This window comes from Dermacentor albipictus, unplaced genomic scaffold, assembly GCF_038994185.2.
Source record: "Dermacentor albipictus isolate Rhodes 1998 colony unplaced genomic scaffold, USDA_Dalb.pri_finalv2 scaffold_13, whole genome shotgun sequence".
Classification (NCBI taxonomy): Eukaryota; Metazoa; Arthropoda; class Arachnida; order Ixodida; family Ixodidae; genus Dermacentor; species Dermacentor albipictus.
The window spans coordinates 12,252,546-12,275,735 of record NW_027225567.1 but is presented as its reverse complement, the minus strand read 5'-3'; the positions used below and the strand labels follow the sequence as shown (position 1 = coordinate 12,275,735).

The following is a 23,190-nucleotide window of genomic DNA, read 5'->3' as shown; positions in this document are numbered from 1 at the left end:
ACCAGGCACAGCGTACGAGTAGCGTACGTGCACCGCCAAAATGGCTACAGATGCATTGGGTCAAGTGAAGGTGTTTGCACCACGTGGGCCTACGTCGCCGCAGCCGTTCCTTCGGTCCACTGGTGTCTCTCAAAGGGTCACCTAGAATACGCACCCACCGTTCAGCTGGACGCCCGAGAAAAATGGTGGGAAGGCTGAGCAAGATGTTCACCCGTTCACTGGCATCGCCGCCTACGAGGAGAAGCATTGTTTTCTCTGAGGAAAGCATCATGTCGCTAGTTAGTAAAATTTGAACTTATACGATTTTAATTTGTGGCCCTGGGTTAATTTTATTTTCAGTTTTCTATGAAGGCTTGCCACATACAGCATAACGTACGCGGTGAAGACTGTGTAGTGATTTAAATTCCCGGAATGTTTTGGGGTGTGTATCATTGGCCCAACTACGGCCGTAACTGGATGCAACATTGTAACGAAGACCGGCATTGGTTGTATTCATATTCGCAGCGTGAAGAAGGATGAAATGAAATGCAGGGGAAGACCGCTGGAACCATCTGTTTCGTTTGTAGTTTTGCGAGCGTGTTTTCTTTAATTTCGAGCTGCCAATATGAATGCAAGCTCTAACAAACAACCAAAGCCCTCCTTTAAGCCTTGACCGGCATGGTAGTGCTGCGATTGCAGTGCCGCAGACAAATCGAGGTTGGGAAGCGAATGCCTATATTGGTCGCGGAGCCGCAAAAGCTGGGTCTGAAAAAAAAAAAAAATGGGGGAGAAAGAGGGGGGGGGGTGGAGTCATATAAGACGTGGTGCAGTGCTCTGTTGAACATGTGGAATTTTTCGAAACATGATTTAACAGAGGTAAACAAATAATATTGTTCCTGCAGCCTTCTATGGAAAAGGTGATCCGCCCTAGTAAGGACGACAAGGTCATAGAGCCACCCGCCGTGGTTGTTCAGTGGCTATGGTGTTGGGCTGCTGAGCACGAGGTCGCGGGATTGAATCCCGGCCACGGCAGCCACCTTTCGATGGAGGCGAAACACCCGTGTTCTTAGCTTTAGGTGCACGTTAAAGAACCCCAGGTGGTCGAAATTTCCGGAGTCCTGCACTACGGCGTGCCTCATAATCAGAAAGTGGTTTCGGCACGTAAAAGCCCATAACTTAACGTTCATAGAGCCAGACACACACTGAGATAAGTGCACGTGTGTCCTGTTCTTGCCACGTTAATTCCTTTATTCACTATAGCGTTAAATTTTCCTTAACACATCTGCGATGTGATGATGTGGAGGATGTTGCGTATAACCTGCTTGCATCTTATCTGCGAGATCGCAAACAGCCCGCTTGCAGATGCGATTTTCCTCGGACACCTTTTATATTCGTTTAATATTTCGTTCCTGTAGGAGGCGCTATAACTTCTGCTCTTCTCCGACGCCCGAGTTAAAAGAAAACGCGAAACTGCATCAACTTTCACGAGTATTTATTATAAAGAAAAATATTAGGAATAGCTAAAACTAAACACTCTATTTAGCAGAATGAACTACATCAGCAAAGCACGCAGCTAGACTATCAAACTAATTAGCAGTTGTGTAGGCATAATCAGTATATCGTTATCAACAAAGACACGCAAGTACAACTTCAGTGATCAAAAAATCCATTTGAGCCTAACAATACATTACTCTCGCTCAAAATCAAAAGAAGCCGATAAACAGAGACATCAAGGACAGCATATGGGAAATAACTTGTACTTATTAAATGAATAAAATACATTATAAAAAATGGCAATGAAAGTGGATGAAAAAACAACTTGCTGCAGGTGGAAAACGATCCGACGTCTTCGCATCACGCGTGCGGAGAGCATCGCGTTTATGAAAATTATTTGCGTTTACGAACAATTGTAGCGCGGGATGTTTTTTTGTGAATAATGGCCCTGATCTCTGCTGGTACTGGCCGCGACGCAGACTCTCTCATTCATCGTATCAGGTTGGAAGTACCGTATACCAGTAGCTTATTCCGTCGTATATGTCCCTCAGCTAAGCCTCGTTGCACGTGTGGTCACTCATGGGAGAGCGTAAAGCACATTGTCATAATCTGTCCGAAGCTTGAGCAGCGTAGGTGTCTTTTGAGGTCAGCAATCGATCATTTTGGTGACCTTCCTTTCAGTTATAGAAAAGTTGCTTGGACCATTCAGTAATGTGTTCGTATAGCAATCTGTACTAAAAGCTCTCATAATCTTCCTTAATGAAAGTGGTGTATCTATTTAATAATACTTCGTGTGGTCTGGCTTGTTTGTTCTTTCATTTATTTTGTGTTATTCGACGGACTTGATTTATTGGCTTGCGTTTAATTGCAGAAACTGCAGAACGTGCCGTTTTGTTTCTGTATTTGTCTTTGCTTTTATATTGACCCTTTAAGCGCGTTTGCGAAATGTGCTTCATAGAGCCAGAGCGCTTTCTACATCGCATCAGGTTATGATCTTCTGACCACATAAAAAAATATTGTTTCTGGAGAAAGTAGTGACAGAGAAGTTGCTAACATTTTCGATTTCAGTGGAATAAATCACATTCTCGAAAATATCGCTAAAACCATGGTGCCGCATCACAAACGTTACGCACCTTTGCTTATTTCAGAGCAAACTTGAATAGGCTCCCAACGAAGTGCCACGCACTCCATTCTCAAAAGCATTGCCAGAAGCATTGTACAAAACGCACACTGCAGCAACAGCCGTTGCCATTATTCGAACGCGAACGCTGCTTTTGGCAGACTTGCTTTCTGAGCGCGAATTGCCACTTTGGCGCTATGCACAGTACAATCCAAGCGCTCACTTCTTTTTTTCTCTTTTCTTACTTCCATCATTACTTTATGCGCTTTGTAAGATAACATTTTGTTTAGCTTTCTCTTCCATTTATGATCCTTTTAAGAGATTGCTTTTGCAGCCTTGGCGCGTGCTTCCAACTTTGGCCTTTTTTGTCGAGGAGAACCTTCGGCAAGTACTCTGTCATCCGTTTGTTTCCGGGTGCGTCCCCCAGAGCAGACAATGAACTCCCAGTTCGACAGCGCCGATCTATTTTGTATTACTTTCGCTTAACCGTGCAGCTCATCATTCGCGCAGAAAGACCGTCGACGAAACACCTCCAAAATCGCTGCCCAATTACGCGCAGATGCCTTACCGGTCAGCCGGACGGCGAAGCAAACGCGGTTCTCAAATTAAGTGCGCGGAACTGCGAAAAAAAAAAAAACACGCTGGCGGCCTTATAAAACCCAAACATCGAAGATTTGGCGGTGCTGAGAAGGTGCGTGTGGTTTGCCTTTAACGATAGAGCCAACAAAATGTGCTTCCGTATACTTAGTGGCACCTTAAACTGAGAACACCCAGCGCGACACTTATTTTACAATACGGCCTTCGATGTCACGACTGTGCACTCTTTGGGGGGCCACCGCGACAAATATATCGGTCGAAATCGAGCACAACCTTATCACTGTCTGGAAGATAACATCGCCCTATTTGTTGCAGGCAGCCCACCCACGTCAGTAACACGGTCTCCACCAATGTTTTATTATTTGCTTTATTATTATTACTTAATTTTTCCCCTGCTGCGACTTCAGACTACTGCGCACTCGCAGGCATATATGTACCTGGCAAAAATTAACGTGAGGTGGTTCGGTCAGGAATTCAAAGGCGTACACGGATAGCTGTGCCAGTATTCTCATGGTTTTCATGCCTTTCTTTTTTTTTGAAAAAAGACAAACAGAGAAAGGAAGGAGTGGCAAGGGGAACCAATGTGGAATGAAACAGGCGGGTCGAGCGAGCATCGCGCTCTGTTAAAGCAAACATACAACCTGCTTTGCCGAACCAGTTTACAATGCGGCAGAAACGCGGTGTCACTGCACGAAGCGTCTCCGAGCGGGCCCTGTAAACTCGTACTGTGCTGTAGAGAACGAGACCGGAACCGATCTAAGCAGAAACAAGCGGTTAAACAAACTATGAGAAGCCGGGGAACTTAAAGGAAGAGAGAGAGAGGCACGGTCTTCGGACGCTGGGATTCACAATGGCGAAGGCACGAAAGCCACGGAGGTGAAGATGTCTCTGCGAAGAACGGCGATCGAGTGGAGGTGGGGGGGTGGGGGGGGGGGGGTGAGGTACGTGTAGTGGGTAGAGGGTTATGGACAACAGGGAGGCAGCGGTGGCGGCAAGTTGTGAGAACGTTGAAGTGAGTCAGGGGTGGATGGTCCCCTCACAAATTTCGAGTGGAAGGAAATCCTTGGTGGGATGTTGACGGTTAACTGTCGGGGCAACAAGAGATGGAGGGGACGGCGAGAACAGTGAGCGTTGGGACAACAGCTATGCGGCCCACTGAGGGAACCGTCGTGCGACGAGCCTGCGGCTCCCGTTCAAGCAAGCCACCGCGCGCTCGGACACGCTGCGACGGCGAGCTGACAGACCTAAAGCGCTCGCGGGACCAGCGAAGGAGGAAGCCAAAGCAAAGGCCGCGAACAACTGCCCTGGTGGTGGGGCGTTTACGTCGACGGCGAGAAGAATACACGTATTTGTGTGTGTGAGTGTGCGTGCGTGCTTGTGTTAGTGCGTTCTCCCGCTTGCCTTCGAAGTCCTCTCGGTCGACGAGAAACGATAGACCGGGGTGAAAGAGGAGCGCGCGACTCGTTTTGCGAACGAAGCAACACAGCCGCCCCTTCTTGTTTGCTCAGACTTGGCTTCACTACGCGCGTCGCTTGCCCCAAGGAGCAGCGAAGTGAAGGAGGGCGGGAGGGCCGGGGTGGCAAGCAGGAGAGCGAGAGACAGAGCGGCCGGCTGCTTCCGCCGCTTGACGAGAGGGGCTCGCGGAGCGGGGCGGCCCGCGCGAGTCGATGCTGTGCTGCTTGGTGGTGGCGGCGGCCGGCGCGTTTCAAGTCAGTCGCCCCTCTGATCGCCGCCGGTGAGGTTGTCCCACGAACGCCGCGCTCGCTTCGGGACTCGCCGACCGCTCGCTCGCTTCGCGAGTTTTCACCACGCGCGCTTCTGGCAAGCAAGAAGTTGGCCGTTGGCGCTCGGGTGCGCTCCCGTGAGCACCGCCCCTCCTGCTCCACCTCTCTCTATATATTTATTTTCTCTCTTTAGTTGAGTAAACCAGACTGGACACGAACGCTTGCCGATCGGTCGTCTCGGCGTCCGATTTCTTTTCCGCAGGTGATTGCCGTTTTCCGGCCGGACATTCGGAGTGCTTATTTGAAAGTGTTTTGTCGACTGCGGTCGGCCGTGCGGTGGTTTCGGAGTTCGCCGGCCGAGCAGCAGTTACTGCACGCGCGTGCCCATCGTCGTCACGACCGGTCTCAGATCTAGTCCTTCCAATTTTCTGCAAGAACAGCGACGGCGTTCCGGGCTCGTACGAGTTTGCCGTGACTTCTGAGACGACGACAGTCCTACGCTGAAAAGTTACTGCGGAAGTTTCGGTCGGACGCGGGCGTTGGTCACCCGTCAGTGACGTCAAGCGCAAAACATTGCACCGCGCGCGCGCGCGTGAGCCGTGCGGCTTTTTCTGTTTCCCGCGTGGTCCCGCGGCAGCGATGCCGACTTGTTTTGGCGTCGTGCATGCGGCATGCGAAGTGACTGACTGAGCGATCGGGCTGTTGTGACTTGTTGGACCAAGCGTTTCGTTTACCCGCTCCTCCCCCGAGTCATTGCGAAACTTAATTGTGCGTGTGGCGGCAAGTTTTTCGTCTGCGTCGTCGTCTGCCTCCTCCACTACGTGCGTTCTTGTCACGCGCTTCCGTCGTGTGAAAGACAGCTGAGGCCGGACTCAATATAAAAGGCGTGCACGCTCGTCCCTCTCCTGCCGGCAGCCAGACAGACACACCAACGACCTCGAGGGAGCCGGCAGCAGAAGCGCGATTTCTAATCGCCGCCGCGGCCATTGTGCAGTGAACTTTGAACGACGAGAAACTCAGCATCACGCGATGCGTCTTCCGTGGCTGCTCGCTCTCAAGGCGCTCATCGTGATGGCAGTGCCGCAGCGACACGAGCTGTCCAACGCCATCGAGGACGTATCTTCGGCTTCGTTGTCTTCGACTGCCAGCGGCGCGCTCGCCGAGGAGCAGACGTCTCCCCGCCGTCACCACGGCCAGCAGCACCAGCGGCTCAAGGACGGGGCCGCCGTCTCCCGGTTGCTGCAGGTGTTCGGGCTGCGCGAACCTCGGCGCCGCGAGCGACACCAGCAGCCGCCCGTCTACATGCTCGAGCTGTACAACGCCACCGCGGGCTCCGGAGGGATTACGCGATCGGCGAACAAGTACAACGCCAACCTGGTGCGCAGCTTTCCCGACCGAGGTAGGTGCGGCGTGGTGCCCACGCATTGGCGACGCCTTCGGAAGCTGCTTGTTTTTGCTGGCTCGCTCGAATGCGCGTCGCGTCACGAGCAAGGTGCATGGCTGCGTGCCCAGGATGCCGGTGGCGAGCGATGGGAGTGCCGTTTTCGTTTCTTTTTTTTCTTCGTTTTTTTCTAACCGCGCTTTTGTCACATGGTCCCTGGTGCGTTACGTGTCGCTGCGAGCGGACACATGCGTGACGAAAGCGCGGTATGCGTCTGGCCGCAGAACGCCTCCCGGAGAACGCGCTTACGGATGCCTGGTCACACGCTTTTACCTGAAAGACCCGTGTGTCACTGAGAGTGGCACAGAGAGTGTACTGATGTGGCCCTGCTCGACCTCTGGAATTTACAAAATGGAGCTAATTCTATCGGTCGAGCAGTGGTGACTGTTTGCCCTAGGTTCGAAGCATTAGGGCATAAGTCGAACAAACAATCCAATATATATATATATACAGGCGAGTGTTGCAGTCGAACGACTTGATGCATGAGGCTTTGCAGCATTTGCAGGAATGATAATGTTTGACACTCCAGCACCACTCTCACTCTCACGGATTCGGGGTCGAGTAACTGTCGGAACTGCTCCAGTACTCTGCTACTTCTAGGAGTCGTACTGTATGCTCTTCTGCGGAGAGTGCTATGCGTACTGATATAACCTTTCGGTCGACTATCAGCAAACACATTCATACGTTGGTTTGACATTAAACTTTAGGACACACGTTATGCCACGGCGTATGCAATTCCCTCTCCACTTCTCGAAAGACCAACTGAGAGTAGGCTTCAATGTTTTGACCGGGACAGTTACGCATATTCATCTAATACGTTCCCCGTATGTCATCCATGCGGTCAAATTCTGCCTAATTACTGAAGAGAGCGTGCTTACGACGATGCGACGTACTCTTGGATATTTAGTGTATAGTGTAGTGACCGCGACTGTTTAAACACAGAATGAAGTTTAGGTGACGGGCCGTGAACTGCAAAAAGTCTGCTATTGTAAGACGAGGAACAGAACACAGTGTTGTGCCTCCCCCCCCCCCTCCCCCCCACCCCTGTTTCCCGTCTTCTTCTTTGTGGGCCATCGTGAAAGACTATGACGGTCGCAGGGGCAACATAAAATGGCAGACTTTCCTGCATCCAGCGCTGACGTGTCTTGACACTTGCACAGAAACGTCTATCTTGGCTAGCAGCCGCCCGTGCTGAGTGAACTAATCAATCCGTCGACAAGTGACAAGAGTCCTGTAGAAACCCGCGGTGGTTGCTCAGTGGCTATGGTGTTGGGCTGCTGAGCACGAGGTCGCAAGATCGAATCCCGGCCACGGCAGCCGCATTTCGATAGGGGCGAAATGCGAAAGCACCCGTGTATTTAGGTTTACATGCACATTAAAGAACCCCAGGTGGTCGAAATTTCCGGAGTCCCCCACTACGGCGTGCCTCATAATCAGAAAGTGGTTTTGGCACGTATAACCCTATAATTTTAAGAGTCCTGTAGAAGGCTTTTGCGCCGGACACTCATCATCCACGGCGTGTGCTTTCGACGTCGACTGAACGTATCGCCCAGCGCGTGTGGTTTGCGTTGTAGCAGGGCGGGCCGATGAGGGGTCGCGACGTTCTCTGCGTCGACGCCAACGACCCGAGGAGGGAGGCCGCCGCACAAGAGTGAATCCGACCGCGTACGCGGCTCACGACAGAGAAACGAGAGGCGTAGGCAAAGCTGTGGCATCGCTCTTGTCGCGACTCGGTTATGCCCGCGCGGGATTCCGACCGGCGCCACATAGTGCGCTCATTGCGCGCCGTCTCTGTCTGTCGCGTCTTTGTGGGGCTTCTTTTTTTCTTTGCGTGCTCACAGTTCTGGCAGCGCCGTAACTCTGGAGAGAAGGGTACCTTGTGAATGCGCACCAAAAATGACCCGGCGGAGCGCAGTTTGTAAACGCCTTCGCAAGTTGACTGCGTTGGCGACTGCTGTTGTCTTCTTTCTTACGCAGACACAGCTGAAATACACTCCCGACTTTGGTTTTTTCGTTCACTATTGACGGCAGCGCGCACATTCCTGAACGTAGCGGGCAGCTGCTTGAAAGCGCGTTTGCTGGTCACAAAAATATATCAAGGGAAAGAGAGAGCAAGACGGAGGGGAATGTAGGTATGCAGTTTTATTTGCAAGTTAGATACTTAGTTCGCCTTGGGTTTGGCTGCAAAACTATGAGAATACACACATAGGTTCCCTGACGATTCCTATAGCCTTGCATTACGTGTCTAATCGCCGCTGTCGCTTGCGTGACTTTAATGTTCACAGATGGCAATGGCCATCTCGGCCGAAGGTAAGCGGGACAAAGGAAGAATACTTGGTTCGGGCGGATCTAACTCATGCGGAACGTCAGCCCCATGGTATCGCCCGTATCGTACCACTGTCGACGACAATCAACATCACTGCACCTGACATAATCTAATGCACGCCGTCATTTTGCTATGATACATCGCAGTTTTCTCCTGGCGAGTTATTCTCGAAGCACGGCTTTATTTAGCATAACCATGTATGGGGAAAAAAAAAAAAGATGTTGAGCAGGAGTCACACTTCCTCCTATAAAAATATGGCTGTCCATCAGTCCATCATGCATCATGTCCATCGCAGTCTCCCTCAATTTTATGAAAGCCAGCTCTCAAGAATAAAGCTCATTCCTGCATGAAATATTGACTAGATTTATTCCAGTTGCAGGGGGGTGTCTGAGTTTGGAGCACGCGTTTCGCGTCCCCGTAAAGTACAGACCGTATGTTTCGGCCACATTTATACCTGAAATAATGTGGCGCTCTCTCTTTTTTTTTTTTTCGCCATCGCAACCCTAAACATCCTAGCGACAGCTCCCACAATTTTGTTGCTTGAAAGCGATTTTCATGGCTGTGGTTAAACGGTGCTTAAACCAGCTGATTTTCGCGTGTCACCTAATTGGAAGAAACATTATCATGCGCATCAGGATGGCACGCTTGTAGACAAGCATATTCTAGGTAATAGAAACTTGCGCAATGTGCTACCAGGAAAAAAAAAACATCAGCCAAGACAACAGTGATTCCTGTGGCTCTAAACTCATTTACTGCGACAGCTACAGGCTCTCTCTGCGGACGCCGCCATCGTGCTTTCTAGCTTGCTTCTGAAACAATGGAGCTCTTTTCTAAAAAAAATAGCTTTGCGATGCACGGCACGTTGTCCTGCAGTCAGCTACAGCAGCTCCTATTGCATGTGTATCAGGCACGTACCCCGGATTTCTTTCCGGGGGGGGGGGGGGGAGGGGCAGCTTAAGGTAACGTTTCTATGCAAATGGGGGGGGGAGGTATCTTTACTAGTGCAAATGTCAATAACGCCCGCCATTCGTCATAAAGACGCGTAAAGCCGCAAAAGTAAAATGAAATAAGGTGTATCTCACAGGTACGCCTGTGAGATACACCTTTCCTTTACTAGGCAAACAAGGAACCACATCAAATGGACTCGCACAGGAAAGAAGCGTTGGAAGAACACTGCCAAGAACAATTTAAAAAGAGAAAGTGTAAAATAAAGATTTCTATGGTATCACACAACTTCAAAGGAACAGCAGTTTACAACCAAGGCACACGGCCCACGCGGGGTTTTGTTACTCCGCCAGCCAATCACAGAAGCAAACATAATCGTCGCCATGCGGTCTTTCCAAAATGGCGTCGTTCTTGATACCCCCGGAGCGTCTGCTGTTCTTGAAGAGTCTTTTCATCGGCGGAAGCAAGGAGGTGTGCAACAGACATGAACAAAGTGTATGGAGTCTGAGCATTTCACTCTTCAAAAGTCTACCTGCCATGGTTGCTTAGTGGCTATGATGCTCGGCTGCGAAGCACGAGGTCGCGGGAAGGAATCCCGATCCCGGCCATGGCGGCCGCATTTTCGACTGGGGCGAAATGCGAAAACACCCATGTACTTAGATTTAGGTGCACGTTAAAGAACCCCAGAGGGTCCAAATTTCCGGGGACACCCCCTACGGCATGCCTCATGGTTTCGGCACGTAAAACTCCATAATTAATTGATTAAATCTTCAAAAGTTTGCGGTACAGTTAATTTCACTGCTGAGCCCGTTTTACTCATGAACTTTCACTGCCAACTAAAGTGTAACTTGACAATATACTGCATAGTTCCAGCGAAGCAAGCATTTTATTTCAATTCATGAAAGAATTAGGCATTCGCCATTCCACTGTAATAGGCGAGGGAAAACGTATAAATTTACGCGCTAATAATTTTGTTTTTGTGGTTACCGCCTGATTTGGGTAACAGGAAAATTCGAAGTACAAACTATTTGCAGCCTCGCGGAGGAACAGTGGCAGGCGGTTATGAGGGCGTGTGCGGGGCTTCACTGTAGACTTGAGTTGTATCCGACTATAGCAGCGTTTCTTTTGAGTTAGCACTGGAAGAATTATAGAGGATTATACATTTGTCGAACAATTACATTTCCTTTGGATCCCTCGTTTACTGCTCTACCAAGTTAAGTGCCGCAACCTACTCGTATTGTTATTCGGGATGTTGTCTAACGTTGCGTGGCCGCCAGTCCCGTATAACCGTGTAGAGCGCAGGACGCTGCGGTTATAGACGTACTGCGCCCACCGCGGAAGGACAGAAAAACGCCTATACATAAGCAGAGCAGAGAAGTGGCTACGTCAGGCGGCTCGACTGATAACTGTAGAAGCATCATTCAAAACACACGGAATTGTTCTCTACCTCCGGCGGCGTTTTCTCTACTTCCTTTTTAAATAAGAAGATGTTGATCAATAAAGATTTTCATAAACAACGGTTAAATTTGTTAATATTCGCTTTTTCTTCCTGTTTGGTTGTTGCCTTGGTTCCCTTCCTTAGTAGATCGTTTAATATCTCAACTCCTTGGGACTCCTCTTTCCAGTTGCCAATTTCGCACGGAAAGTGCTGTACAATTAGGGAATGACCAGACGAGGTAACGGGTGACATGTTTATGGGTTTAAGAGAAAGCTTTAGCTCGGGTGCTCCTATCTAAACACATGTAAAAGGAGAATTCCCTTTTCTCGGTAACCACGGCACCAAATTCGACGAGGTTTGTTGCATTTAAAATCCCGACCACGGTGGCGGCATTTGGATGGGGGCGAAATGCGAAAACACCCGTGTACTTAGATTTAGGTGCACGTTAAAGAACCCCAGGTAGTCGAAATTTCCGGAGTCCTCCACTACGGAGTGCGTCATAATCAGAAAGTGGTTTTGGCACGTAAAACCCCACAATTTAGTTTTATTTTCTTACACTCTAAGAAAAATCCCGGGGAAAACGGGAGTAACTGCGCCGTTAGTCCTAAAAAGGGCGCTTTCGTCCCTCAAAGGACTAACTGCATGAATGTGCGTGCCGTGTGCAAATTTCGGAGAGTAAGTGTTTAGTCCCTGCTCGGAAAGAGAGCAATGGGAGGACGAACGGCAACAGTTACTCCCTAGGCACTTCGCTGTTTTCGTCCGTGTCATGGAGCGATGCGGCGAAAACGGCATTGGCTATAAATCGTGAATGGTTCGAAGTTCGTGCATTGTCTATTGAAATACATGCAAACAGCACCTTACCTCTTCGAAAATTACGTGAAACTTAAAACTGGCATGTGAAGAGGCATGCCCTTCGTGCGCACCCCATAAGTGAGCGATACCCATTAAACGCGCAAGTCATTGATAGACTGCTAGATTTTCTTGGTCAATAGTACCTAAGTTCCTTCCGTTCCAAGGAGGTTGCGAACTGAAGCGATGTGCAGCTCAAACGGCACACGCTAAGTGACAGAGAAATTGCCCTTCTCTGTCGTCTTCGGTGCCCCGTTTGAGCTCGCTACACGTTTTTATATGGCGTAGTGCCTCAGTTTAAATCACCCTAATAATACTCAGGCTGATTTCTTTTCACAGTCGCTTATGGTTGCAAGTACACTCAACGTTAGACTCTCACTGCATAACTTGCACAAAATTCGGAGTCACTTTTACATTGCCACACTTGTGTTCCCATGCTTAACCTTGTCTAAATATCCGGTCTTGTCAACCAAGCGGCGTGGTGAAGTGGTTAGAGTACCTGACTTGTGAGCGAGAGGACGTGAGTTCGACTCCTGCTCTCGGCCACGTTTTTTTTTCCAGCTCATTAATTTTTTTTATTATGGTATAAATGCCTTATTTAATTAATTCCGCCTTTGCGAAGCATCGGAACGAATTACCGTTACTCCCTTGAGGACCATCGGGCAGGGGCAACTGTTAGTCCCCGAAGGAGTAAGCGCATGGGGAGTAACAGTTCATCCCATGTCAGTTCGTCCCCAAAAGGACTAATGGTTGTGGCAAATCAGTTAGTCCCCAAAAGGACTAACCTCCCTACCCTTTTTAGTCCTTTTTTTCTTAGAGTGTACCTCTAACTCACTGATGGGCTTCTTATGTACCAGTTTCTTCCGTTCCCTCCTCAGGTCTAGACTACACTCTAAGAAAAAAAGGACTAAAAGGGGTAGGGAGGTTAGTCCTTTTGGGGACTAACTGATTTGCCACAACCATTAGTCCTTTTGGGGACGAACTGACATGGGATGAACTGTTACTCCCCATGCGCTTACTCCTTCGGGGACTAACAGTTGCCCCTGCCCGATGGTCCTCAAGGGAGTAACGGTAATTCGTTCCGATGCTCCGCAAAGGCGGAATTAATTAAATTAGGCATTTAAACCATAATAAAAAAATTAATGAGCTGGGAAAAAAAACGTGCCCGAGAGCAGGAGTCGAACTGACGTCCTCTCGCTCACAAGTCAGGTACTCTAACCACTTCACCACGCCGCTTGGTTTTTAAGACGGCATATTTAGACAAGGTTAAGCATGGGAACACAAGTGCGGCAATATACAAGTGACTCCGTATTTTGTGCACGCTATGCAGTGAGAGTCTAACGTTGAGTGTACTTGCAACCATAAACGACTGCGAAAAGAAATCAGCCTGAGTATTATTAGGGTGATTTAAACTGAGGCACTACGCCATATATACGTGTAGCGAGCTCAAACGGGGCACCGAGGACGACAGAGAAGGGCAATTTCTCTGTCACTTAGCGTGTGCCGTTTGAGCTACACATCGCTTCAGTTCGCAACCTCCTTGGAACGGAAGGAACTTAGGTACTATTGACCAAGAAAATCTAGCCGTCTATCAATGACTTGCGCGTTTAATGTGTATCGCTCACTTATGGGGTGCGCACGAAGGGCATGCCTCTTCACATTCCAGTTTTAAGTTTCACGTAATTTTCGAAGAAATAAGGTGCTGCTTTGCATGTAGTTCAATAGACAATGCACTAACTTCGAACCATTCACGATTTATAGACGATACCGTTTTCACCGCATCGCTCCATCACACGGACGAAAACAGCGAAGTGCCTGGGGAGTAACTGTTGCCGTTCGTCCTTCCATTGCTCTCTTTCCGAGCAGGGACTAAACACTTACTCTCGGAAATTTGCACACGGCACGCACATTCATGCAGTTAGTCCTTTGAGGGGACGAAAGCGCCCTTTTTAGGACTAACGGCGCAGTTACTCCCGTTTTCCCCGGGATTTTTCTTAGAGTGTAATTCGAGTTCTTACCTTCCTAAGGTCACTGCAGCGCACCTTGCTGAGCACGTCCACATCTTGTATGATGCCAGGGTTAGCGCAGAGTATGAGGTCTATTTCATTTCTAGTCTCGCCGTTCGGGCTCCTCCACGTCCACTTTCAGCTATCCCGCTTGCGGAAGAAGGTATTCATTATCCGCATATTATTCTGTTCCGCAAACTACTAATAACTCTCCCCTGCTATTCCTAGTGCCTATGCCATATTCCCCCACTGCCTTGTTTCCAGCCTGCTTCTTGCCTACCGTGGCATTGAAGTCGCCCATCAGTATAGTATATTTTGTTTTCACTCTACCCATCGCCGATTCCACGTCTTCATAGAAGCTTTCGACTTCCTGGTCATCATGACTGGATGTAGGGGCGTAGACCTGTACAGCCTTCATTTTGTACCTCTTATTAAGTTTCACAAGACCTGCCACCCTCTCGTTAATGCCATAGAATTCCTGTATGTTACCAGCTATATTCTTATTAATCAGGACTCCGACTCCTAGCCCTTATAAAAATTTCTAGCAACATTTTTTAAACACTCTTTAGACTTTTGTTACTAGAACCTACCAACAGTCAATTGAAACCCTACCAACTGTCTTTATACATCCTAACAACGCTCTAGTAACATCCTAGACACAATTGGCCACCAACTTCCAATAGAAACATGTTCATAGGATGTCTTTAAAGTTCCTACCAATTTCCTATGAACATTTGTCTTTATACACCCTAGTAACATTCTTTCAAAAGAGAAATCTTCATATATCTTCTGTTAACTTCCTCCCAATCCCCTATTAACAAGCTTTCTTTATACACCATATTAACATTCTTTCAAAAGAAAAATTTTCATATATTTTCTGCTGACTTCCTACCGATCCCCTATCAACAAGCTTTCTTTATACGCCGTATTAACATTCTTCCAATTGAACAATGTTTGTAAATGTTCTGCCAACTTCCTACCAGTCACCTATTAACATTTGTCTTTATACACCCTAGTAACATCCTATCAAGAATTGGATCCTATCAAGAATTGGCTACCGTACTTCAATTGAAGCCAGTTCATAGATGGTCTGTAAACATTCTACTAACCGCCAACCAACACAAGTCTTTTGGCTCTTTAGTAACACTCTGGCAATATTTTACTTCCATGTGCTATGTACTTGCTACTGACCTCTTACTATCCCCCTAGTAACATTTGTCCCACATACGACCTAGTAGCATAGTGTAAAAATGTGTCAGTATGCGTGAACATGTTGGTAAAAGGCAGTATGAAACCTAGAAGGTGCATGTACATGGAAAACAAATGCAAGTTTGCACTGAAAGAAGTTTGTTCACACAAAAATATTCACACAGAGTTGTGAGAGATGTAGTAGAGAAATTAATGAAAATAATAAATGAATAATGACTTAGTTGATTACGGTATGGCAGCTGTCGCATAATCTCTAGCAAGCATCGATTATAATGTATTCTTTACATTCAGAGCTGATGTCCAGAATGTTTGCAGAATGAACCAACCCTGCACAGAAACAAGTTGGTCAGTGTTAACATCATGTTCAGGTTAGCATATAACATACACAGAACAGCTTTTTAACAAGGTTCACATGAATCTTAAAATTGTAACCGTCATCCCTGTTTACTTGCAGAGGAGATGGCAAGGATTGGGAACATTTTGCAATGCATATCCTTTGCTGGTTGTATTTACTACGTGGTATTAAAATTAGGAAAGTGTCCAAAATGTTTTCTCTACCAATTATCTGCATTGTCATGGAGTCAGGGTACACATTGTGGCGTTCAAGATACCATCCCAGGCGCGTAAGAAACATCTTTTCCCTTACTTTTCCTATGCAGCTTGCCAGGGCAATAGCGTGATATGATGTCAGGTCATAGGCGACTTTTCTTGTTTGAGTAGCGGTACGAGCCTACTAATCTTCCATTGCTAAGGAACGCTGTCTTCATTCCATGAGCGGGCGTAGTAATTTAACAGCTCTTCCCTGGCTTCTTGTCCAAGATGGGCAAGAGCTGCATAAGTGCTGCCGTGGGGCCCTGGTGAAGAGGAGCGTCGAGAAGCAGTCACAGAGGCGTCCAGTTCTTCCATAGTAAATGGAATTTCCATTTCGGGGACACGAGACACAGGGACGACACTCGCGTCTTCGGAGTTGGGGGCGACGCAAACGCCAGCGATTCGCGCACAAGAATCATTCGCCACCGCAAGTTGCGTCTGGCAGGGATGTAGGACTAAGGCCATGAAATGATGTCGCTGTTGCGGAGACGAGCGCAGGCCACGAACAGTCCTCCAAATGTATGAAAGTGGTTTGCGTGGGTTGATTCAGAAAAGGACTTACAGCATTGTTTCACCCATTTGTCCAAACGGCGCTGGATTTTCTTCCGTGTTTGCCGTGCCATTCTGAGGTGACAAACTGCCTACGTGCGCCTATATCTCCATTCAGCTCGTCGTCGAAGTGCGGTTAGTCTCTCCAGTTCTACATCAAATTTGGAACGGTTTGCTGTCAACGTTGCTGTCAACAGTTTCGGTCGACGAACCGAAACTGTTGGGCAAATAATAAACCGAAGGTAAGCACGAAGTTGTGCTTCTCAACTTTCTAAATCGGCTTGGCGCATTGCAAAATTCAGTCACTATATGTGTGTGTGCGTGTGCGTGTGCGTGTGCGTGTGCGTGTGTGTGTGTGTGTGTGTGTGTGTGTGTGTGTGTGTGTGTGTGTGTGTGTGTGTGTGTGTGTGTGTGTGTGTGTGTGTGTGTGTGTTGCTGTGGTGACTATTGCGAATGCGCGCTCCGAGGGTAGTAGTTAGTAAAATGGAGCCCCGTCTTCTTTTAAGGAGAGAAAACGCTGTGGCTTTCCTGGCGTCGCCGTTTCCATTTCGCTCGCGCCTCATTCGAGTCTAGCGTTATATGTGTGCTGCCATGCATGCTTAAGACTCGGGGTCGTTGTCGTCTTTATGTGGTGGACCGCGCCCTCTGAGGTGGGCGCAGCGGCCGTTCTGGCCCGCGCTCCTTAGCTCACATGACGCACGCGAGCGTCGGTGAAGATCCCCGAGACCGTGCATGGAAATGGCGCACCGGAATGGGCCGCAGTATGGCCCCTTTGGACTCTCGGAGGGTCGCGCACGCGTACTTTGGACCACCACGTTTGTCTCTGACGCCCCCCCCCCCCCCCCCCTCAGAATTGGGGTACCGCCTGATATAATGGCCGTGGTTTTCAGTTGCAAGCGCGCTAGCGCGGCCGTTCGACGCGCGCGGCTTTGGGCATTCAGTCCGTCCAGGGGGATTTCTCGTGAATGGGCTGTGTGGCGGTTGTCGCTGCACACGCCTGCCTCACTGTGGCAGCATATATATATATATATATATATATATATATATATATATATATATATATATATATATATATATATATATATATCGACGCGCTTCTGTCTGTTTTATTACGCATGAGAACGAAAGGAGCAAGGTTTCACTGATGGCTGAGGAACACGCAAACAATAAAACGACGTCGTCCCAGTCGCGTCCGCTCACATTTCCGCATGCAGTACGTCGGTCATTTGCTTTGAATCCAGGCGTACTTAATGGGCGGACCTGGACCCCTATAAGTTTCGTCAGACGCGCAATTTAGTGAGCTAACTCACGCTATACTACGGCCGCATTTTCGTACCACGAGCAACGAGAACATGTTTGGGAATCTGGATCTGAAAGACACAGTGGCTCAAGCGAATGCTTATACTGTAACGCATTGGTGCCTACAACTTATCGCAAGAGCGCTTTGTATAGCATGTGCCTGCTGGTGGTACCTGCGCGCTTGTGGTTAATACCATGCCCAATGCGACTACGCGGTCCCGCAAAAGTCCTCATGGCTCGAGTTGTATCCGGTATGCTTAAAGGGGGTTGCGGATTGAAGCCGAAGCGCGAAGGTATTGGGCACGTGTCATGCTGCTGCTTTGCCGCCAATGCGTTCACCCAATGCGAGCGTGGTCACCTCCAGCGCCAAATCGAAAGCGCTGCAAAGAAAGGAGCGTCGTTCGCAAACCGTGTGGTCGTGAAAGAAATATTCGGAAATGAACTGCTGCTGTACTAGCGCTATGTTCGTATAAGGGAGCACGCCGCATCATTTTTTTTTGTTTATGATAACCAGTGTACACAAGCGCTAGAGGAATAGGGGTACGCTGATGCGCACACGTCTCGCACACTCCTTTCACGGAGTTTAGTTATTTAGCGTTTTCTTGCCCTTGCAGTAATATCCTTTTCAGGAGCTTTGGCAATTCACGTTGGACGTACTTTCTAAAGAGCCCTTTCTATATTACGCGTATACCGATATATCAAACGAGCGCAGCGGGGATTGATCGAAAAGTGAGGGTTCGTATTTACAAAAAGCTCTTACGCTACTATTGGCCGTAGGAAAAAAAAATCAGCTAATAATCACGATGCTGGACATATCAGCGACGGCGGGCGGCCAATGGCCAACAGCGCTTAGATAAAAGCTGCTTCATTTCAGTTCCAGTGCTCTTTGTCATTAGGTGGGCGTCATCGCTAACAGTATACGTCCAGCATCAAGATTGGTTGGAATTTGTTTGTCCTTGCCAACAATTCTAGCTTAAAAGATTTTTGCGAATATATACGCACCCTCGTTTTCATCCCCGCTGTATACAATGTTACTGATCTGGACTTCTGGGAGCGCGTTATACGCTGGCATACCATGCACTATGTGGCGCGCCTGCTACGGTCAGACGGGGCCTCCAGAACATCGTATTTGAAAAGTGTGAACACACGCAGAGTGCCTCGAGTGTCGCTTCGCGCGGCATTTTTGCGTGTATTCGCGGACTTCTTTCACGCTCGGAAAAACACTTTCATGTAGCACGTATTGAGCAACAGAAGACTGTATCGGGAGTTTTTCATGTCGCTCTACAATTTTCTGATTAAGATTTTTCATCTAATTACAATAATTGAGACGTTGATTAATCAAGACTAATTATCGAGTTATATAGACGAAATGCAAAAAAAACTATAATTTGAGTATGTCCAAGCGACGGCAAACAAGATTCCCTTGGTTCTGTCCAGCTACGTGGCATTCGCATATGTTTAAACTCTGGCTGAAGTTAGTGGGGACACCTTTTTGTAACTGCCCGTCTTACCAGCGTGTGCTAGAAAAATACACGACGTTTAAAATAGCCTCTGACAGAATTGTTCTCATTCTCATAAAGGTACTTCGTCACGTCATTAGGTGTTGATTTGCTGGAGGGAAGTTGGCGTTGCACTGTTATATACGTCGCCTGTTTCGGTGGGTCTCGTAATACCGCTGTGTATATAGAAGCGTGTATGCGAGCGAGCCACTTCGATCCAGGATACACGGAGAATTGCGTTTGCGCAGCTTCCCGAGAGGAAGCGCGTTCGCTGGTCGCCTTTCGACGAAAGGCGAGGGTGTTCGCGCGCCAGCTGGCAACGGATTTCTCTGCTTACAGCATTTCTCCATACGACTGGTGTTGCAGGATGAGTTACGCGCGCTTTTCGCTGCTAATGACGGGTTCACTCTCACGGCGCGCGCTTCCACGCGCAGCTTTTATAATGGCGTGCCGGATAACTGGACTCTGATAGCGTCGATGTGGAGCACGCGTTATATAAGGTTGCCAAATTGGAAGTGTCTTTATCTGTGATGCTGCACTATTGCGAGCCATAGACGGTGAGCGAACGTGCGTGTCGCAACCATTAGCGATTGCTTGGGATTATAGTTTAGCGCCGCGGAGTTAATTGGAACCGCCTTAACTAATGCAAAGTCACGTCGCACGGGGATTGAGATGGAACGTACCATCGCGTTGCTCCTTGGAGAAGTTTAGGTTGACGTTAAACACCTTTTTTTTTTTCTCTTTTTTTTCTGAAGAAAGTTTTTGGATGCTTTAGAAAGACAGTGGGAATGCTTTTGAAAATCGACAAGTCTGTACGGGGCGCGATATAGCTGAGTTCAGATTTTGAGACTCGGCGGGCTGTCTCCGTTCGGCAGAACATGGCCGTGTCAGTTGTGGGAATCATGGTTTTTTCACTGTAAATGCATTCGGCACCAGAGGAATCGCTGAAGCTGAAGTCTGATTTTTCGGGATGGCCCGCCTTTCTTTTCTCTTTTTTTTTTATAGCGAATGCATTTAAACATCGTTTCTTGTTGCACTGAGCTGATTGAAGAGATATGTTCTTCCCAGTATTAAGGAATCGGTTCGCCTGTTAGTAAAAGCTTAAGCACGGCGAACAAAAGAAAGTACATAAGGCTGGCGTGGGCGCGTCTCGAATGATCTGGTCGTACACACGCGGACCGCACGCATTGTCCGTGCGCGTTACTCGCCGTCTCTCTACATCTCTCACGCTTGTGCACAGGCTGGGGAAGGCACGAGTCGAGCTCGGGAAGGGTGGGCACCGTGTGTCCCCCAAGCACGAATGTCGCGCTATATAGCTCTTCTTAATTTTAGGTTTCCTCTCCTCCCTCTGGCCTTTCTGTTGTAGATAATACGTCACGCACCCCGCCGGCGCCAGGACGCACACATAGACATCTTAAGACATCGGGCGAGGACGAAAGGGCGCGCGGCGAGCCCTTCCTCCTCTCTGGCTTGTGCGATTCGGAGCGGCGCTGCTTGAAAGTATTGCTCTCGCGTACTGCGGAACGATTTAGAGATGTTTTAGCTCGTACATTCGGAAATTTACGCCATGTCCGTTCATTTAAGGTCGTCAGGGAAGCCTTTCGGTGCATCGGTAACTAGACGGTACGCGGAAGCATCTCTTGGGGGCGCATAATGTCACGAGCATTACTAGCCCGGCAGTGTGTATGTGTTGTGAATTGTTTTGGGTATATCGGTTTTATTTCAACAAAGAGAACCGGCGTCTCTGTGTCCCGTCTGCGATGCAAATGAAACAATAGGCCTGCTCATTTGGTCAGCAGGTGTGTTCCCCTGCATGCTCGCGGCGTGCGCCTCCGCCCCCCCCCCCCCCTTCCGCCGTACTGCCGTGCAGCGGCGCTGAGCTATGAAGCACTGCGGACAGAGAGACGGCACGCGCACGAGCTGAGCTCTCGGTCTCCGCTCGTGCGAGCCTATAACTTTGAGCGCCGCGACTAATTGCCGGCCGGAAAACGCAGGTGGTCCGCGAAACGTGCCCCCGCCGTTTTCGCATTCAAATGTCAGTCAGGGATCTGTAGCATGCTAACGCAGAGGTCGGGGGAGGGATGAGTAGCGGCTTGCGAGAAGTGGACGAGGTGCTTCTCGATAGACGTGATCGAAGCCTTTCGGTGAAACCGAAGAACGGAGGCCAGAACGATTAACGGGCCAAAAAATTCAATGATCATTTCTCGCGAGGGTTACTTCGTTATTGTCGCACAAACTCCGTGTTAAATAAATTTGTATTAGTGAATGCCGAGCCTGTAACTCTGCATATCGTGAACTGTCTAGATTTAGATAGTTCGTTGCGTGTTCTTTTTTTTTTTTTCTTTTCCACAGCCGATACGCCTGCGTTACGAAGAACGGAGTAGTGGAGAACTCGGGTTTAATACCGACGGCTTGATGTTCTTTAAAGAGTGTGAACGGAAATAGCATAACGCGCGCGTTGTCGCAAGCCGCCCTCATCGAAACGGGGTCTTCGCGGTAGGGAAGCGGAACCGTTACCTCATGCTTGGCTATATCCCTATCATGACTTCCATTGGGTTAATTGTGCTTTTTTGAGAGTGCTGATGGATACGTGCGTTAGAAGAGTTTCATCGATTTGAAATGCTGAGGAGAGCAGAGATGATGTTTGGCTAAAGCGGAACGCTGTTAACCATGTAGCGAAAGGGTCGGGAATAATTTTGGCCCCGTGGAGTTCTTTAACGCCGGTGCTGTTTCGGCTATGCTTTTCCACCTTCGCCCTATATCATTTTCTATTTCGTTTTGCTTCGAAATTGTCCGCCGATTGTGCCTAGCAACCTTCTTTGTTTATAGGCCGATCTCGTATTCCTTCAACACTGACCTTGACTATATCGCCTCCTGGCCTTCGTAGTTCTTTGAGGTGTTTACGCGGCAAGGCTATCTCAGCGTTCTTCAACCAACCACATTACTCGACAATAGCTTTGCATGGCGGGTTGATCTTTCCAAATTTCTACATAGTGTAGTATCTCTCGCAGCTCCTTATACGTCACTCTCGGCATGCTTACTTCGGCCTATAAGAAGACGTTGACATTTCTCCGTACAGACTATTTTACGGGAGCGTTTGGTTGCCGCCATCTTGGGCTGTGCTTCAGTGTAATAAGGAATACAATGTGCGTCGGGGCTGAACTTGGGGAGACCTTGCGCTGCGAGTACGCGCGCGTTTTCCACATACGTGCGTTCTTACGCTCTCTCACGCTCCCCCCTATAGTTTCAACCGACTGAGTTTAGCAGACAGCATCAAGGTAGAATATGATGTATGAACGGAAGTGCTCTCACGCTCGTGGAAGAAACAGGGGAAAACGTTTTGGCAGCAACCATCAGGGGATGAATGCCCAAGCCTAGCGAAGGCGGAATAGTGCAAACCTGCTGATATGTCCGCTTGTGTAGTAATTTACTTCGTGTATAAATGCGAGCCCGCGTGGCGAGAACGCCAAGACGATGATGGTGACAATCGATATGACCACGGCGCGACAACTTATGAATAACGACGACGAAGCGACGGCAACGGAATGACGACGACGGCGTTGCTTCTTGTCTTGTCCCCTTCGTTCACACATCCCGTCTCGTGCTGCTTCGGTTATGGCGATGTAAGTGCTGACGCCACCTGAGAGCCCATAGTGTGGCGAGGCCAGATCACCTCCCTAAGAAAACTAGAGATGGTTCCGCAACTAACTTTTCGCTTTATTAAAGAAACCCCTCGGCCACAGCGTTCCTGTCGCAGTGTTCGCACAGAATGGCAACTAGTTCACAACTCGAAGCGCTTGAATACTGAATACTGAAATGAATTCAAAGGAAATCCGCAAGGTGGAGGAAGGTACGTGCATGAAAAAAAAAAAGAAGGTTAGAATTGCGTGATGTTAGCTCCAAGCTACGAAAAAATAATTGATCAGAGAGAGAAAGACAGAGAGAAATGAAATGCGGCAAGGTGGTTAACCGGAAGACAAACATTAATGGAAGGAACGAATTAATGCAATTTCAGTGTTTCTAAGAGAGAGGGAGGGTTGTAAAAGAGGGGTGGGGATTTAATGAAAAATGGAGAGGTTCTCTCCCCTAGCTTCCCTGTAATATGCCATTTTCTCCATGTATAT

At 48.6% G+C, this 23,190-nt stretch overlaps 1 protein-coding gene across 1 annotated transcript in view; it reads left to right on the top strand.

Moving 5' to 3' along the window:
• Nucleotides 1–4,827: 4,827 nt before the first annotated feature.
• The window catches only part of LOC135915692 (bone morphogenetic protein 4-like), a 447,782-nt gene continuing 429,419 nt past the window's right edge, over nt 4,828–23,190 (top strand). The window contains exon 1 of the mRNA XM_065448822.2: nt 4,828–6,313. Within this exon, the coding sequence (XP_065304894.1) occupies nt 5,944–6,313 (370 nt within the window). The 5' untranslated portion in view covers nt 4,828–5,943. The remainder of the gene's footprint in view (nt 6,314–23,190) is intronic.